At 35.2% G+C, this 19,206-nt stretch overlaps 1 protein-coding gene across 1 annotated transcript; it reads right to left on the bottom strand.

The window, feature by feature from the left end:
* Nucleotides 1–3,191: 3,191 nt before the first annotated feature.
* Nucleotides 3,192–18,957, bottom strand: LOC135086450 (beta-galactoside alpha-2,6-sialyltransferase 2). Its single transcript, XM_063981171.1, has 5 exons — nt 17,993–18,957; nt 5,828–5,929; nt 5,513–5,654; nt 5,174–5,304; nt 3,192–4,925 (listed from the first exon to the last, which is right to left on the bottom strand). Exons 1-5 carry the CDS (start codon nt 18,765–18,767, stop codon nt 4,684–4,686), a joined length of 1,392 nt encoding a protein of 463 aa, XP_063837241.1. The 5' UTR covers nt 18,768–18,957; the 3' UTR covers nt 3,192–4,683.
* Between the last annotated feature and the right edge of the window lie 249 nt (nt 18,958–19,206).

Consider the following 19,206-nt stretch of genomic DNA (forward strand, 5'->3'; position numbering starts at 1 on the left):
TTTAAATAATAACAATAACTTCACAAATTCCTTAAATTAGTGCATTGACTCTACTCGGACTGATTTGCGAAATTTGTGTTTATAGCCCCTTTTGTGTGAATAGTACGTTATTAAACACCTAACAGGTAAAAATTATTTATCTTATGCAATGTAAAAACCTTTTCCCTTTCGTTTTTCAATGTGGATTTCTTGAAATTAAAGACGAAAATAATTATTTTGATCGTTTATTAATTATTACTAATTTTGTTCAAAATGTCCGCCTCGGCAACTTATACACTCACGACATCTTCTTCTAATTTCGACTGTTTTCGTATGCAGCCACATTTATCTTTTTATTACTACAAAGGCGTTTTCTATTCGTTGTTGTAGTTCTTCTATTGTTTGAATCCGTTAGCTCGTCACCAGACGTAAAAATCTAACGGAATTAGGTCTGGGGAACGTGCAGGCCACTGTATGTATAGGGCCATCTCTTCCAATCCACGAGTAGAAAACGCCTTTGTAGTAATAAAAAGAGAAATGTGGCTGCATACGACAACAGTCAAAATTAGAAGAAGATGTCGTGAGTGTATACCTACGTTGCCGAGACGGTCATTTTGAACAAAATTTGTAATAATTAATAAACGATCAAAATAATTATTTTCGTCTTTAATTTCAAGAAATCCACATTGAAAAACGAAAGGGAAAAGGTTTTTACATTGCATAAGATAAATAATTTTTACCTGTTAGGTGTTTTACGTGCTATTCACACAAAAAGGGGCTATAAACATAAATTTCGCAAATCAGTCCGAGTAGAGTCAATGCACTAATTTAAGGAATTTGTGAAGTTATTGTTGTTATTTAAACAAGATTAGTATACCGTTTAAATGGGGATAGACTAGAGAAGTTTTGGTAAAATCCGAAGATCGCTATCTCTTTTATTTATTTTTTTATAGCCATGTAAACTTAAATGTTCAGTCCATTTTTAACTTTTCGGAAAACTTCAAAGCTGAATTTAAAAAAAACTAGATGATATTTGTCAGTAAATTAAGATTTGATGAAACCCTACATCAATGCACGTCAAAACAAAATATTTACTTTGAGGCTACGCCTAGTAGTTTTTTTTTAAATCGAAATTAAATGATGCGATTTGGGTATTTTGGTGAAATTACTAAAAAAAAAATATAAAAGTAGCCGCCTGGCATGGAACGTGTTATGGGGGCTGAAAATATAGGAAATGACCCATTCTATCCGCCAAATCATTTTGGCACACGATGCGCCAAACACCCTGTATAAAAAGGCCTCCACTTTTAGAACTCCCAATTACAAACGCCTTCAACGATTTATTTTCTTATATCTAGGTACATCTCCAGATTTGGGGTAGAATTGGAACAAAAAAACTTAGCTAATCCAAAATTTTGAGGTGGTCTTTTGATCTTTTAATATGTCATGAACTCAACGATACTGTAGCAAAATAACGTGTCAAACTGTACTATGTATGATAATATTAATGTGATTTCCGTGCCTGTGGTGTCTCATCACGCCATGTGCATAGCAGTTAGGCAAACTTAGCAAGTCAACGCGTTGTGGTCGAATGTTAAGATGTGCAGTTTATAGCGCTTGCACCGCCCTTCGAGGTCACAACTAAAGCTTGAAACACACGCGAATTGTCACTGTTACCTACTTCTATGAAATATAGTCACCTGTATTTTATTAGCACATCTGATAACAGTGAGGACGTAAAGTTTGTTAAAGTTTTGTCCTTCCATAAAGTAGATAAGAATTTGCTCTACTTATTTAAAAAACAAGACCTAGATAACGACCAAAAATAGCCAAAGAATTTAATGTAGGTCCGTTTGATATGGAAATCCTTATTTCACACTTATACAACTTTATACAATGAAGTGTTAGGTAAGCTTAATGTCCTTAGCTGGATCACAGCCAGGGCCAGGACACAATAGGCACGCTTCCAACGCTTCCTGGTTACACTGACAGAATCACCTTCTGTGGAATGTGCTCACTGCCTTACTGCACCTTGCATCGGCCATCGGCGCGTAATGCGAAACATAAACTCACACGTTCCACGAAATTCGAGACCGATGACCCCAAATAATTATTCAGGACGCATAACAAAGTCTAAGAGGAAAGGCATATTCAATTATTCATTAATCTTAATTAAGGATACCGCTCTCTGTAATGATTTGCTGTTTACTCCGTTCGCGCCCAAAAAGGTGGCCGGAATATGAATTGGGTGTTATATTGGGAATGATTTGAATTCATGAATTTGCAACGATTTGTTTACGAATTAACGGAGCACGCGTTTACGAGTAGGAAGCAAGTACAAAGTTAACACGTGTAGGGCTGTCACTAGAAAATTATTTTATTTTACATCACACCTAAAAACCTGATCATATCAATGATTATTACAAGATCATTATTTAATTCTACTTTTGAATGAGGACCTGTCTCAGAACTGTGATTCATTTCCTCGTGCTTTGCAAATTTTCCTTATGTTCCTTCAGTAAAAACCATGTACCTACATAGCTAAAAATACATGAATCTTGTTCATGAATTTACCGCTTGGATTTACAGAATTATGACAGGTAATATCGGGACGCAAAAAAGTGTTTTTATCAACCCTGTAATGATATTGTGCGCAGCCTCTCGGATGTAGCTACAGCACTAATTCCGCGCGCTCGATCGGAATCGCTAATGGCGCCCTCTGGCGGCGATCAGTATTCACTTGACGCGCCCGCGCGGCTGCTAGCGAAACGCTAAAAATACAGGCACTCATGGTCGACATGGCCTTCCTTACCTGAACCACATAAACTGACAAAAACTGTTCCGGATCGATAAATTTTCCTACAGATTTAATCTAACGAATGGCATCTGATGTGCGACTTTTGATCCTTTTTAAACATGAGCTTCCTTGGCTTCTAATATAGTGGTTTTTAATTATTTTAATTTAGTTAAAGTAACCTAGCGGAAGGAATATAAACTTTAAACTTATTATTGAATTACAAAAAAAAAACAGTTTTTGATCATCGGAAAACTTATGAAAATATTATTTATTTCAGTAACTTTATAGTTATCTCTTGAATCTTCTCTTTTAAAGTTACTTGGGTTTGATAATGCAGGTAAAATGTATTAAAAGTCCATCATATAGGAAACATTTGACTATTTATTGACATAGGTAGGTATCTAAAGGAAGACACGTTGCAAGCCTTGTGTATATTAATATTGGCGTATTTTAATGTATAGAGAGCTAAGGCAAGAGAAAATATATAATTTTCTTTGGCTACATATTAGTTTTATACTATTTACAATATACCTATCGTATGTTTAATGGTATTTCTTTACAGTGGTAAAGTTTCGAGAGACGTATAAGGTAAATATGTTATTGTTTTATATGTATAACACTTTGTATTTTAACATAGACTTGCCAGGTAAGTTTTATTCCTAACCATTACTTATATAAAATAACCAATCACTTATGACAAACATTAAAACGCTACTAAGCAAAATAAGTACAGACGAGTAAATATCAATAAAGAGGTCTTACATTCACATTAACATAAAAATCTCAATTCCAATATACTGTATTGAATTACGCCTGAAAGTACTAAATCCCTTGAAATAGTAACTTGCCTGTTTAAACAAATTCAATAGCTTACCTATATAAAAACTAGCTGACCCGGCGAACTTCGTACCGCCTTAGCGTAGAGATTTTCTTTATATTTTTTTCCGTAAAAACCTTGTACAGAGTATTAGAAAACTACAAAAAAAAAATCAGCCAAATCGGTCAAGCCGTTTTCATGTTATGTCGTGACAACGGAAAACGGGTTTCATTTTTATATATGTTACGGTCAAAGTGATAAATGTGAAAATTATGAATAATCGCCGGTTATTATGAATAATTACCGCATGATTTGGTTAATGTGATTAATATGAGGTCATTTATGTGTGTATAAAACTAAATAGGCGGCTTAGGGGTGGCCCAAGGGCCACCCCCGCCGCACCTTAACCTATTTTTCACTTTAAATCAAAACATTATGTTATAGGCATCATTGAAAAGTAATATTATGCAAGAAACATTCCAAACTCATTATGCCAAATTATATTAATATATGATATCAAAACGTTCAAAAGTTTGGCTGTACACGAGCACGTACACAAGATGTTGTTCTCTTTTAAGAAATTTGTTAGTACTAAGGTTGAATTATTAAATAATCACTGTTAAATGTGATTAATTTATCACTTTTACCGCGACTGTCGGTAATTATTCATAATAACCGGTTATTATTAATAATTTTCAATTTATCACATTAACCGTAACATATATATAGATGTTATTTGGCAGCAAGAGATCATTTATACGTATAATATGCCACCAGGAGACTGAGACGTATTATACGCTAAGATGTTATGGTATGTCATTGATTATACGAGTACACTCAAACAAATGAGCTATAAATAACTAAGAAGTAGTCTTCTTAACCTTGATTACACAAAAATTGTGCTTAATATTGAGCTCTATTTTTAAGTCTCATTCTAGGTCTCTACATCGGGTATTCATAAGGTCTAGCTAGAATATGGGCCATACAAGGAAACCTAGAGCCATGTGGCTCTCACACAATATCTTAATGACAACGTTGATCCTTACTAGTAAGTCAGGATGAGTTAAAAGTCACAAAAAAATTCATTAACCTAGCAAACTGCATGCCTCAACCCAGGTATATCAATGAACCCTCTCTGAAAGACGTTGAGGTCGGAGTTGTCTCTGACCCGTTCGGCCAGTGCTTTCTCTTGGGCCAGTGGATGCCATGCCCCCAGCGTGCACGCAGAATCGTCGTGCGTCGAGTAGTAGTGGCAGCGACGCGTCGCACGCGCAGAGGGCACGTACTCAAATGCCCTTACTCGGTTGCACCTCTGTAGTGCGAACCAAAGCCCTGGCAAAAAAACAAAAGAAGAAGATGTTGGTAACAATACAGATTAACTTTATTTCTTTGTGGAGAAGCCGAATATAGCCCAAATAAATCATTAAATGTCTCTTTTTCAAATTGAAAATCTAAGTTTGATAAGTTCGTAGAATTGTCCTGAATCATACAGATGACAACCTCCGAGCGTAGGATGTCCAAACGGAAATTTTTCCAAACTGATTATACGACTACCTTATATGTAGAGCCCTACTACATACCTATGAAACCTGACGATGGAGGATTCCTTCTAAGTCTATAAGGCGATGAATCCTGCAGCACAGCCCAGAGATCCCAAAGGACTTGTGGTTTCAACAGATGAACATCGGCCTCCGGTCTCGTATCCAGTAATCTAAATAAAAGAACAATCATTAAATTAAACACACTTTAGGAAAACTAACCCCTATTATCAAGAGTTGTACCATTTCTTACATTTTAGACTCTCTTAATCTTTATTAACAATGCCAAACATACCTATCAGAGACCTATTCTTACACAAAAATAGTAGATACCTTGAGCAAAGGAATATAAACTGTCTGTGATAGAATAACATAACTTACCTCTTATAGACAGGAAACAATGGGAAGTCAGGGTGATAGTACCAGTCTTCCAATGTCGACGAGTAGTTCGCTGGGTCCCAGATTAATATGGAAATTCCTCTGTACAAAGGGTCTTCAAGGAATTTAAATTCCGGCTTGGTTACTACCTAAAAACATGCAGATTAGAACAAGTTTTCAACTGAATATAATGTGTAAAACTTTTCGTAGAAAATAACACCCATTTGAATCCATTTTACTTAGCGTATTTTTTTTTGTATTCTAAAATAAATAATTTAATTATAAAACTTCGTGTTGATGAATGAAAAAATTACATACCTACCTGTGAATTGAGCACGCGAAATGTGGTTTTCGATCCAACGTCATCAGTATAGTTGACCGTCGGTGCATTGTTAAACCGCAGCACCATGTCGTGGGAATCTGTTGACAACCGCAGAGAATTTTCAACAATTGTCATATTAAATCGACAAATCATGAATTGATAAGTCATAGGTTCATAGAACGACATTTTGCGTGTACTATGTTTTGATTCATAAGAACATGTAGCAACTGAGTCATCGTAGCGTAGGTGTAAGACATTGAGTAAAAACATTCAGTCAAGTTCTAATTGCTTTCCGTTCGAAGAAAGCAGGCCAGCAAAAGGTTCTAAAAAGGTTAATCTTCGTTTAACAATACGCCTTGAAAAATGATTTAACGTTTGCAGCGATGTCAGCTGTTAACAAAGATGTAACAAAGATGCAATAAAAACACGCAAACAGTACAGATACTTATTCAAAAATCAGGTCACAAATCGTGATGTATAAGTCATTGTAATATTTTTAATAATTCGAACAAGGCCCTTTGGTTCCACTGAAAAAAAACCACAATACTTTCAGAGAGCTGTAACCTCCGATTCCACTATAAAGATAAAGAATATTTAACTATTGAGAAGGACCTTGACAACGCCCATTTTGTATTTTCCGCTTCACTTGAGGAATTTTGAAACAGACTGAGAGAAATTTGCAACACTTAGGTATTTTATTATAAACTGCAATAGCACGTAATGTTATGTTATCTTGCTTAATAGTCTTTATACCAAAATAATTAATCCAGTATCTTTAATGTTAAATTATTACAATCAGGAACAAACGTTAATAAAAGTACACTATAAGCTATTATTCAACGGAAAATTATACATTTTCTTAGTCTATTAGAACTTTATCCACGATTTCAGGGTGGATGTTATCATTTCAAACCAACCGTTATTTTTTTTTATTTGTAAAGTCTAGGACGTATTAGACTAATACGATACACACAGACGAACATAGGGCTTGAAGCGACATGAACAAATCGGAACAATGGAAGTAAACAACGTGATTCTGTTTAACTACTTATGCGAGTTAATTATCAGCCTCTCACACCCATTAATGACTAATAACGCTCACTTTTTTTCTTCCTGCAATAATATCACTGACTTATGGCATTCATTTATGCGGCAATGAAACAGCAAGCGTGTACTACGTTTCACTTAGTAGGTATTTAATATTATGTAATTATGTAATCACATATTTTTGACAAGTGAATATGTAGAGATCGTAAATATGAGGAAAATACCGAGATTCTTTCATTCAGAAACCAACACTTTTAAATCTCAAAATACTACCTGAATACTCATAGCACAGTCGGGCAAAACAAGGCATAGTATTATGCATGTGCTTACTGACATAGTTTACTGCACATTTCTACAAAACAGTCAAAAGGTGTCCCACGCTTCACTTACGAGTAGGTTCTCAAGTTAGATAGAAAACATTCCATCCAGTTTAATGGCAAATAAAACTGATCAATAATGTATGTGATGCATTAATACGCCAGCTCCTAGACAGGAATACTTAAGATATCTTAACAACCGATCTTCTATTGTTTAAGTGTACAAAAACCCGACCGTGTCACTCAGCCATGTCTTACATTCTTCGGATTTATTGGTCAATTAAAGGGAAATAAAGTTACGTAACACAAGACAGTGATAAGATGATAGCACATGTAATGGGCAGTTGCGAAAATAATTTATCTGTCATTGCTTTTAAACGGTTTCTTTCAGGTGACACAGCGCGGTGATTTGAAACAATTATCTCCTCTGGCTGACAAACGAATACTTATTTGCGACATGATTTGTTACTTAATTTCTTTCAACGCACTAAAGGAAATACTTATAGTAAGTACTTATAGACATTTTATTAGAAATATCCTATGGAAATATCAAAGGCCTAGTTAGTCAGTCAGTCATAGTTTTTTTTTCTTTTTAGGTGAGTCAGTGTTGACAGCGTTGATAAAAATTTGGAATATTACTTGTACCTTACACAACCAGCTTTATACGTAGTAAAATAAATTATGAAAAAAATATATTTCTTTAAACAATTTAATTTTTAACTGTAGCTTCTTAACGTTAATAAACTTTTTTCGCCCCCTAAATACCCAATTACTCTTTCTTCCTTAGTCCTTTTTTCAACTAAGTACGTTACTAAAAGATAAGTCCTATGTTTGAATGAATAATAAATTAAAAACTGTTTGTCGTGTAAATAAACACCCGCTCAATTTACATGCATCAAGATACCCACTCTTACTTTTTATGCAGACGACAAACATTATTGTACAACTTATTTACTCACATGCGCAAAATTCACGATTTTCCCTAAAAACAAAGAAAAGATGATCCTACGAACCTTATCCAGATCAACATAAAGTCTTCAGAGAAAAACACTCATAATACCTAGGTGCATCGGACTCGTCAAATAAATGAGTAATCTTACAGCAAGCAATAAAATGTAGGTACATCCTTCCGACAAAATTTAGACTGTGGCCCGGTTTCTGAATTGGATTTTTAGCTTGTGGGTATTCATTAAGGTTTCTTTTCTTATTATGTTCAAGCTTATGTAGAGAATGAGTACGCTCAGTGCTTAATTTCAAATCAACTTTAGTTTTAAATAATTTATCCAGATGACTTTATCTGCTTGACTTTTATTTTATTTAAAAAAAGATTTATTTAAAGTATTATATGTAGGTAAAAAGAAAAATGAAGTTCACAAGCCTTCAGGCACACATTTGTTTGGGCCGCGGCACAAGAATCGGTCAGAGGCACAATAGTGGGCCTGGCCATGAATTATGCAGGCCACAAACGATCCTCGGTTGATGACACCGCTGCACTTGAGCATTGCAGCCACAACGCAAATTGAATGTGGTAATGAATGTGCTAGGTATTCACTTGCACATTCTACAAAGAACTTACATGGTTCATACAAAACTATAAGGTTCTTTGTCAGGACTACGGAACCCTAAAAAAGGGTACATTTCCTGATGCAAGTGCTTGATTAAGAAATTGAAGCTAAACAATTTGAAACAAACACAAACATTGATGTGATTTGCAGCTGTATTTTTCCTATGAATAGCTAAGTGTTATTCTATGTACTGTAACTGTACCTAATAATAAATACATTTACGTAATATTATTATTAATTAGTAATAATATTACGTTTCATCGATTTTATCACTTGCTGATTGTCTCAAATGTACTGTGGCTCGCCAGTCTCACTGCATACAATGCACAAAACAACACGTCCTGTAACCACCTTCTTTTCCTATTAACAATTTCACACTGATTTATAATGTTTCAAAATAAGCATGTTTATTTTAAGAACAATGGCTTTAAGCTTCAACTTTCTAAGGGTCAGGTCACACCAAAAACTTCACTCTGGTAAACTAATGAAAGTTCATGTTTTCATATTCTAACAGCCACACTGAAGTTTGGAGTCACGCTGTGTGACAAATTACCCAGTTAGCACAAAGTTTTAGACGAAGGAACGTGTGAACAAGGGTATCCTTCCGTTTGGCCAAATTACTTTTCGCCAAATTTCACTTCGCAAACAACTTATCGCCAAAGTTTCATTTCCCAAATAAACTTTTAGCAACTGTACTTTTCGCAACTAATTCATTTGGTCAAATTAACATTTGCCCAAATTTTACTTGGCAAATGTTTATATAGCAAATGTTTTATTTTGCCAAATATTATATCCCAAATAATTTGCTTGGTCAAATTGACACTTCACATACTTACGAGTACCCACCGTTACCCACAAATCAAAGCATAAGGCACATGGTCATGGTTTTCACAATAATTTTATTTAAAACAGAGAGATTGCAGAAAATAGTATGGTTGCAAAAAGTAGGTATTGTAGAAAATAGTAGGTTAGGTTAGGTTAGAACAGTGACTCTTAATGCGCGAAGGCGAGCGAAGCGTGCCGCGGCAGCGGCCGCCGAGCGCTAGAATCATCTCTATTGTTAATGAATCATTTGGAAAATTCGATAAAAAGAATGAAATATGAAAATTTATTTAGAAAAATTTTTATATTAACTACCCACTAAACAAAATAATAACCACAAGCTAATTTGTATTCCATTCTATGCACCAATCAAATTGTTTTGTAAATAGTTTATCGTGAAATATTTTTGCCAAATGAAACATTTGGCAAAACATACTTTGCCAAACAATAATTTGCTAAACAATAATATGCCAAAAACGACATTTGCGAATTAAAAGTTTGCAATAAGTTGTTTTGCCAAATGAGAATTTGCCAAATGAAAATTTGCGAAACGTTGTTTGCGATGTGATAATTTGGGAAACGTTTTTTGGCCAAACATTAGTAATCCGTGAACAAGATATATCTAATGTCTACTGAAATAGAGCACTCATGCCTAGCACCAACTCGTAATAAAACTCACCAGGAATAATTAAGGAAAGGTGCTAGGAATATGTTTAGAGAAAACGGCAGATCTCTACATACTTAAAATCTCCAAGCACACCTAAAATTATTGAAAACTTTTTAGTTGGGCTTATTAATCACCTCTTTTTAACCGACTTCAAAAAAGGAGGAGGTTATATGTTCGACTGTATGTATTTTTTTTTTTAACCGACTTCAAAAAAGGAGGAGGTTATTTATGTTCGACTGTATGTATTTTTTTTTTCTAAGTATGTTGACCGATTACTCCGTCAATTGTGGACCGATTTTCAAAATTCTTTTTTTGTTCGATAGGGTATACTTCTGAGGTGGTCCCATTGTCACCAAGTCAGGATCTGATGATGGGATCCTAGGGAAATCGAGGGCAACCCTCAAATTTTATAGGCACGTATATCGTTTTTCAAACTTTTTCTTAAGTTATTCAAGTATTTGCTCCTGGAAATCATCATCTCATATTGATGAGCTGATGATAGAAGGTAAAACTCCTTAATGCTTAGGAGTTGGAGGATAATTCTTTTAATTTTATAGATAAGTATAGTTTCTAAAGTTATTCAAGTGTTTACATCAGATATTCATCATCTCATCATGATGAATTGGTCATGGTAGGTACAACTCCTTAATGCTTAGGAGTTGGAGGATAATTCTTTAAATATTATAAGTACAAATAGACCAACAGTTGTATTCTTTCATGTTTTTAAGGTGGGCTGACGGTTTAGGGTCTTTTAGGTTTCCTATATGGTAACCTGTATTTTGTATGGAATATTATTTACACTAGACATGAAGAATATGGTGTCAATGTACTGCCTACCTTCAGTGGTAACATCAAGGTAATAATTCGTTCGTTCGTTCGTTCGTTTCAGCCAAATGACGTCCACTGCTGGACAAATAATTAGTTAACTAAAAAGCAAGAAATAAGTAAAATTTTATAAAAAAAAAAACCGACTCCAAAAAACCTACACTAAAAAGTAGAAAAATAATTACTAATTTCCTACTTATTTATTAGGACGAATTAATATTTATGTAGGTATACCATGATTGATACTTTTGGAGTCGGTGCAGGCAAACTTTACATGTTTCTTATCTTGGCACCGACTCCAGAAGTATCAATCATGGTATACCTACATAAATATTAATTCGTCCTAATAAATAAGTAGGAAATTAGTAATTATTTTTCTACTTTTTAGTGTAGGTTTTTTGGAGTCAGTTTTTTTTTTTTTTATAAAATTTTTTAAATGATTGCATTAGCGAAAGAAACGTCGGATGGGTATTATAATTAGTCATACATACTTGTAAAAAAAAAACACCCAGTTCTCGGACTCCACAAAAAAATCAAATGTGCATCAGTCACTGAATGAATACTAATAAAGGTAGGAAGTTTTTGAGATACCACGAATTTATAATAGACTTCCTTTTATGTGGTCTATGGCTACGGTAAGGAGTAATGAAAATTAATACCTTCGGATATAATTTTTATTAAACATCGTATAAGATTTTGGTACATGTGTGTTTTAAACCATTAGGTTCTCATTCGGTGAACTCGGATCTTCCAGAATGTTCCAGTATTATCCCGCTATTATGTATTGAAATAGCCATCTAGATTGTTTTATCGCAAATACATAACAGGTAAGATAATGGAATAATTACCTGCCTGTATACAAGGCAAATAGTTCCTACTACAAAGTAATGTAGAAGTAAAATTACCTGTTGCGATTTGTAATAGTGATGCGGGTTACCTTTACCACAAATCATTAAAGGTTGCATCCGCAGGTACGCAGCACTATCTCTTCCTCTAGGATGACAATTTTATTACCTCATCGATCATTCGATGTCGATACAAAGCAAACACGGAAATAGGCAAACAGTCGATAGATAGATACCATTGTTTCTTTGCTTTGTTTATAAATGAGTATTGTTTATTTACTAAGTGAGTATTTACTGGCTTATAATTTTTACTTACAAATCTTTCTACCTAGCTCTGGACGGACCTCCATCTGATGTTTTCAGTTTTCTTTCATATAAAATTACCATACACTTCAATGGAAAGTCAGAATACGATTAAGAAGACGATAAAGATTCGATTTAGAAATATTTGCAAGTGACTCTATAATATCGTTTCACTAATTTTCTTTCAGATAGGTAGGATGTCACTTTTTCAAGGAAAGTATTCAAGACAAGTTATTAAATTGTGCGTATTCTCTACCTATTCAAGTGACATGTCAGGCGGAGGCCGGTAAGACATGAACTCGTCTGGCCCACGTCTGGACAATAAAATGTTTCAAGAAAGGACAAAGCATTTTGTGGTTTTACTGTGACTAATGCAAATTATTATAACCGATATTGTAAAAGTGAATCATAGTACAATCAGCGGTTTTAATTTATTTACAATCAAACATTTTTTACTTGTATAAAATAAGTAAGTAAGTAATATGCCCTATGCCAAGTCCGTACAGACACCGTTTAATTGAACTGCTACTTATGCATCTTTTCACTGCTACTTATCTAATCGTTTTCTTTTGGGGGCTTGTGTTCAGCAGTGGACGTCCTGTCCGTCCTGACGTTTTCACGTATCCTATCCACACCTAGGTACCTACTATGTGAAAATCTTATTTACCTACCGACATTGTTCTCAGGACCAATTCAACAAATTTATGGAATTGCATACTCAACAACCATTTGCAGCACGTAAAAAGAGTGATCGAATTAAATAAATGTGCGATAAGGCTATCATGCCAACTATTAACATAGATTGTATGTGTATTATGCTGGATTTCCCGACACTAGCCGACGCACCGGTTTTACAGAAAAGGGCCGCAGGCGCCGGCGCCAGCGCATTCCACTTAAAGACATCTCTATTCCTTCCAAGTCAATCAACATAATCAGTAAATCAAAGTTGATAAGGTCGTTTATTCTATGCATTGAAATGTAACCCATTTTCTTTCATCGTCTGCACCTGATTGCCTGTTTAAAATATTGGGTTCGTATACTAACTAATGTACCACTCACTGCTGCTGTTTAACTATTTGAATACTCGTACAAATAAATTCTTTTTTACTGAATTTTCCCGATTTAAGCTCGACTTTTTATTGCAATAATTTCAGTTGTCCAAAATGCATATCCCACATATAGGCACTCCTTTCCTCACCTTGCCTATGGATAAACTAAGCAGATAATATAAACGTAGCTTACTTATTAACTAGTATTTTTATTTCCATGATTATGATTAAGATGATAAGTAAGAATGTAGGAAATCTGTGTGAAACCGTCTAGTCTTACGATGTTATTCGTTATTTTACACGTTATCTCTAACAAAGTTAGAGGAAAGTCGTAAGTGACATCCTAGTAGTTCCCTTGTTTGATATTTTTGTCACCTTAAGCTCTTCTAAATTAAGACTGACGATAAAAATAATGACTGTTGTGGTATGTAGTAAATATCTGAGTTGTTTTTGTCAACTTTAATGGCTTAGGATTGAGTGGGTGATATCACCTGGAGATCAAAGTGGAATAAACCTTTCGGCAAAATATCAGCATATCAAACCAATGCGTTCCCGCGAATTTAAATCGCATCATGAATACCTACTTCAAATAGTAGGTATATCTCAATTCTCATGTAGGTAAGGTAGTTCCCTTACAGTTACATCCTATACATCGATAATCCTGTTTAGCACACAGACATCGTGAGTACTTAGTTCGGAATTTTCATAAAAAAAATAACAAGTGTAGCAAGATAAACAGGGTTTTTTTAACAGGGCTTTCATTCATAGTTTTATAAAAACCTTACGAACCCTCATAGAAAAAAATGATTTAAGTAAGTAGCGGAACTATCAGTGAATAGACCTCAATGAGACTAATATTAATCATCATAGCTACTAGAAAGCTTTCAAAACGGTGATAACAATCAACCCGATTACACATCACTCTATCATCGGGGAATCAGTAAAACCCTGTTGACAGTGAATAATTCGAGTAATTCGCATACGATTTGGACCGTTCGCCGAAGAGCGCCGCTTGCGCATGCCAATGCGAGTCACAAAGCGAAGATCCGATGCGATAACCACTGCACAATGCTCGGTCGATCACCTACCGCTGCTATTTATGTAGTCGGTATATTGGTCAACAATAACTGAAGTTATGTTTTAATAGTAAAATTTAATATGAAAAAGTGGTCTCTTTCATATTATTCTTATAATATTGTAAGAGTAGCCAATAAACAGCATAAGTCGCGCCTTTAACGTACCTAAACAGATTGTTTTTTATTATGTTGTAAAATTCCAAAATTCTTAGATGCTAAGATTGCTAAGAATAACTTGGTGCTATATGTGTACCTAAATAAGTAAGTTAACTCAAATACACTCAGTACACAATCTTACGTCAGATCACTGTGGTATTAAAGTAGAATTTATTTTTAATAATTCTAATAATACAAGTAACAAAAATGCCGTATGTAGACCTGTAACCATTAGTCGTCTAGAACGTTTTAAGAATAATCTTGGAAATAAATTGCATTTAGTGCCGTACGTGCAGGGAGACCCAGATGCTCTTTACAATAACCTTTTCGAATGTATTAAAACCGAACATGACAAAGTTTTTACTGTAAAGCCATTAAAACCAAATACCAAATCTAAGTTTAGTGACTGGGCTACTAAGGGAATATACAAAAGTCGAAATACGTTATATGAGCTTTATGGCATGAAAAAGTATAATAATAGTATATATTTTCTTGAGCATGTGAAAAAGTATTCAAAAATTTTTAAGAAAGTTTGCTTCATGGCTAAGTCTTTTTATATTCGGGACAAGATAGGAAACGCCAGTAATAAAATAAAAGAAACTTGGAATGTTATCAACCGAGAGACTGGTAAACTAAAACCAAGAGATAATGACTTTTCTCTCAAAGTTCACGATAATTTGATATCTGCAGATAAAGATGTAGCAGAAGCTTTTAACAAATTTTTTGTTAATATAGCTTCAGCAACAACTGCCAACTTAAAGTCATCTCCCTCCGAGGCTGAAGAAATATTGAAAACCCACGTGACACCCTGTGACTCGCACTTCTCTTTTAAACATATTACTCCATTAGATATCACTAAAACTTTTAATCTTTTAAATGTAAAGAGTACAACTGATATCTGGGGCATCTCTGTCAAGATAGTCAAACACATTATTGATATAATTTCCCCACAGTTAGCGATAATATTCAATAATTGCATAGAGAAGGGAATCTTCCCCGACCTCATGAAACACAGTAGACTAATGCCATTATTTAAGTCTGGTAGCAAAACCGACCCTGGCAATTATAGACCCATTTCTATCTTGCCCGCTTTGAGCAAGATTTTTGAAAAAATCATACAGGAGCAACTTATGATTCACTTTGGCTCTAATAAACTATTTCATAGTGAACAATATGGTTTTACCAAGGGTCGTTCCACCACCGATGCCGGGGTTGCACTACTTAAACATATCTTCGAGGCTTGGGAAAATTCTCAAAATGCACTAGGGGTCTTCTGTGATCTCTCAAAAGCTTTTGACTGCGTAGAACATCAAACGCTAATTCGCAAACTGCACTATTATGGGGTAAAGGACTCGGCTTTGGATTTAATACAATCCTATTTAAACTTTAGAGTTCAAAAAGTCGACATAAATGGTGTTTTGTCTTCTGGGTCACCTGTGAAAATGGGAGTTCCGCAGGGGTCCATTCTGGGTCCATTCTTGTTTCTTATATACATTAATGATCTACCATATTTTGTTAAAGACTCTTGCGAAATCGTGTTATTTGCTGATGACACATCTTTGATTTTTAATATTGATAGAAATAAAAATAACTTTGACGATGTAAATAATGCACTAACAAGAGTTTTAAGTTGGTTCACTACAAATAATCTACAACTGAATGCAAAGAAAACAAAATGTATAAAATTCTCTTTGCCTAACGTAAAAACAGTTAGTACCCAAATAGAACTTAATAATAATGCAATCGATCTGGTAGAATCTACTGTATTTCTGGGAATTACCCTGGATTCAAAACTCCAGTGGGGCCCCCATATAGAAACTCTGGCGGGAAAGCTCAGCTCAGCGGCTTTTGCAATAAAAAGGATACGGTCATTAACCGATGTTTCAACAGCTCGCTTAGTCTACTTTAGCTACTTTCATAGCCTAATGTCATATGGAATCATGCTATGGGGCAAAGCTGCAGATTTTGAAACAATATTTATTCTGCAAAAACGTGCCATAAGATACTTGTATAAAATGAAATCAAGAGCGTCCCTTAGAGAATTGTTTAAAGAAATTGGCATTCTCACGGCCGCTTCACAATACATCTTAAACTGTATTCTATTTATTCAACAAAATATTAATGAATTCAAAAAGAAAAGTGATATTCACCAAATCAATACTAGAAATAAAAATAAATTGGCTATACCCGCTTTTAGACTTAATAAAGTGTTTGCCACCTTTATGGGACAAGGTATCCATTTTTATAACAAAGTCCCTGATAAATATAAAGAGCTACCGTACAATAAATTTAAAGGTATAGTTAAAGATCACATGCTTAAAAAAGCCTATTATACAACTCGAGATTTTCTTAATGATAAGTCATCCTGGGAGTAGGATTATGGTCCTCTCATGCTCGCACTAAAAAGAATTAAAATCGTGCTATGAAAAGTAATGTATAAACTAATCTAATTTTCTAAAATGTTATAGTGTCATGCTTCTCAATCTGGACTGTTACTTAGCTTTATTATTAGTTTTTTTTTTTCTATAAGAGATAACTTGGTATTGTCATTCTCACTAAAATGTCTCTGGGGTGGTGGCGTAGTGAGGCGGGTCGTTACATTCCCTCTAATATGGTCGAGTGAAGCGATGGCTGGTTCACTCGTCATGTCTGTGAACAGGCGCTGCTTTCGGGGACTGGTCAATCCAAGTTATTCCAACTTATGTATGCGAGTCATTTCTACTAGTATTTGAGTATGTAATCTGTAAGTCTAGATATTAGCACGCCACTACCTTGTTTAACATGCCACGCAATTTTGTATACCCATTCTTATAAGATACACTATACAAGAATGCATGGTAAATTCAGTGAACTGCTCCTGAATCGAATGTACCTACTACTGCTATTTCTATTTATTTATATTAACCGGCAGACAGTGGTGACTGAGTTTGTTGCGGCGCTTCTTCTCAGCACTTGCCAAATGTTGGTCTCGAAGCGCTGGTAGGGTAAAAAGATTATGAGACATGTAGAGGCTCCTTAAGAGCAAAATGACGATTTGTAAGAACTATTTATTAGTCTAAACAAATAAAGAAATTTTGACTTTGACTTTGACAAATAAAGAGATGAAAGCAGCTAATACCTATGCTTGTGTGAGATTCACTTTTCTAAGTGGAGCATACGCGGTTATTTCGAGCTATTGTCCGGAAACCAAAACAGGCAAGTAAATATAGTAAAGCTTGCTTAGCTATATTTCAAAAGCACAACTAAGTAAGTAGGACAATAACTGTAAACAGAAAGGTAAGCACTGTAGCTCTATAGTAGCGTCTAGCGAACACTCACTGCTGCCAACTCATGTGCAATATGAATCACCGCTTGGCCGCTAATAAATTATTACAATGATAAATGACAAAAGCTTTTCAATGTCACGTAGTACCTTCATTACTTTTTATTCGGGAAATCAAATTGTTACCATACCCACACTCTATGATTCAAAAGGAAAATTGCACCTACCTATGAATTCTCCTAAACGTGAGCCCAGTAACGCTCCAGCATTGGTGACTACCGCGCACGTGTTGAAGGCTCTATTTTCTTGTAGAGCATTATCAGCTATGTGAAACCCAAGTCTCGCAAACGGCTCATCATTAGAAGTCACAGTCTGGACAGCAACTCGCTTCAGGGCACATAGAACTTCCTCTTTGGAAAGCTCTTTTCGATTCGCATTTTCGTATTTCACGTCATAATGATTCTGCGAATCTAAGCCCGACCGGAAAACTTTACTTTCAGCCATCAAAACTCGATGGAACTCTTTCAGCAGCAGCTGTCTAAGTTCCGCTGTTTGACTCTCACAAGTCTCGCTGAGGTAGTCATCGCACATATATCTATCGCTGTCGAACTCCAGTATAGGTTTGTGTATGTTCGGGAATCTCGGGCTTCCTTGACTTTTCCTCACTATATTATTGGACGGTCGATCAGGCGAGCCAGAAGGTTTCGCCTGTGTCTGTCCTGCACCGCTCCAGTACGATCCGATTGCGGATCTCCTATTTTTGCGAATAGAATTAAGTTGGGTATAATTCGACGGTGTATTTGAATTGTCTTTTCCCATGTAAACATCCTGGCCTGTTAACGCTGTTCCCGTCCGCTGTACGGTGTTTGGTGGCGACTTGTTAAAAAGCCTCTGTCGCTCAATATACATCCAATATTGAGACCAGATTAGATAGAGATATCCGCACATACCAAAACATAGGAGATTGATGAAGACCCACACAGACATCGCGGCAGCTTTCATGTTGTTATTTATGTAAAGTGTTAAAGCCACTTCGGAACAAAGCTTTTGAGTTTTGAGCGTCAGTACTTATCTCACGTATTTATTGTAAGTTATGTGAAACGTTTAAGAGGAACACTGTTTTATTGAGGCTAAGGGAATATAAAATTCACAACCAGTATAAACAACGGAAGGCTCCATTGAGACGAATCGTAAAAGCAAGGGCGGAGCGCGATCAGCTGATAGGGGCCTTTAGCGCGCCTGCGCGGGATATTCGGCAAACGCCGCAATATTCGACTAATGCTATGTGTTTGGTTACGAAATGGCCATCATTAAGAAAATGTTGAAGAAAATTCAATTCCCGCTACAATCATTTTTGTATTTATAGCAAAAATAAGACCGAAACTTGAAAACGAAGACAATGTTTAGTTACGAGGATGTAAAACTTTCAAATCATTTTTGC

The sequence above is a fragment of the Ostrinia nubilalis genome, chromosome 2, assembly GCF_963855985.1.
Source record: "Ostrinia nubilalis chromosome 2, ilOstNubi1.1, whole genome shotgun sequence".
NCBI classification, from domain to species: Eukaryota; Metazoa; Arthropoda; class Insecta; order Lepidoptera; family Crambidae; genus Ostrinia; species Ostrinia nubilalis.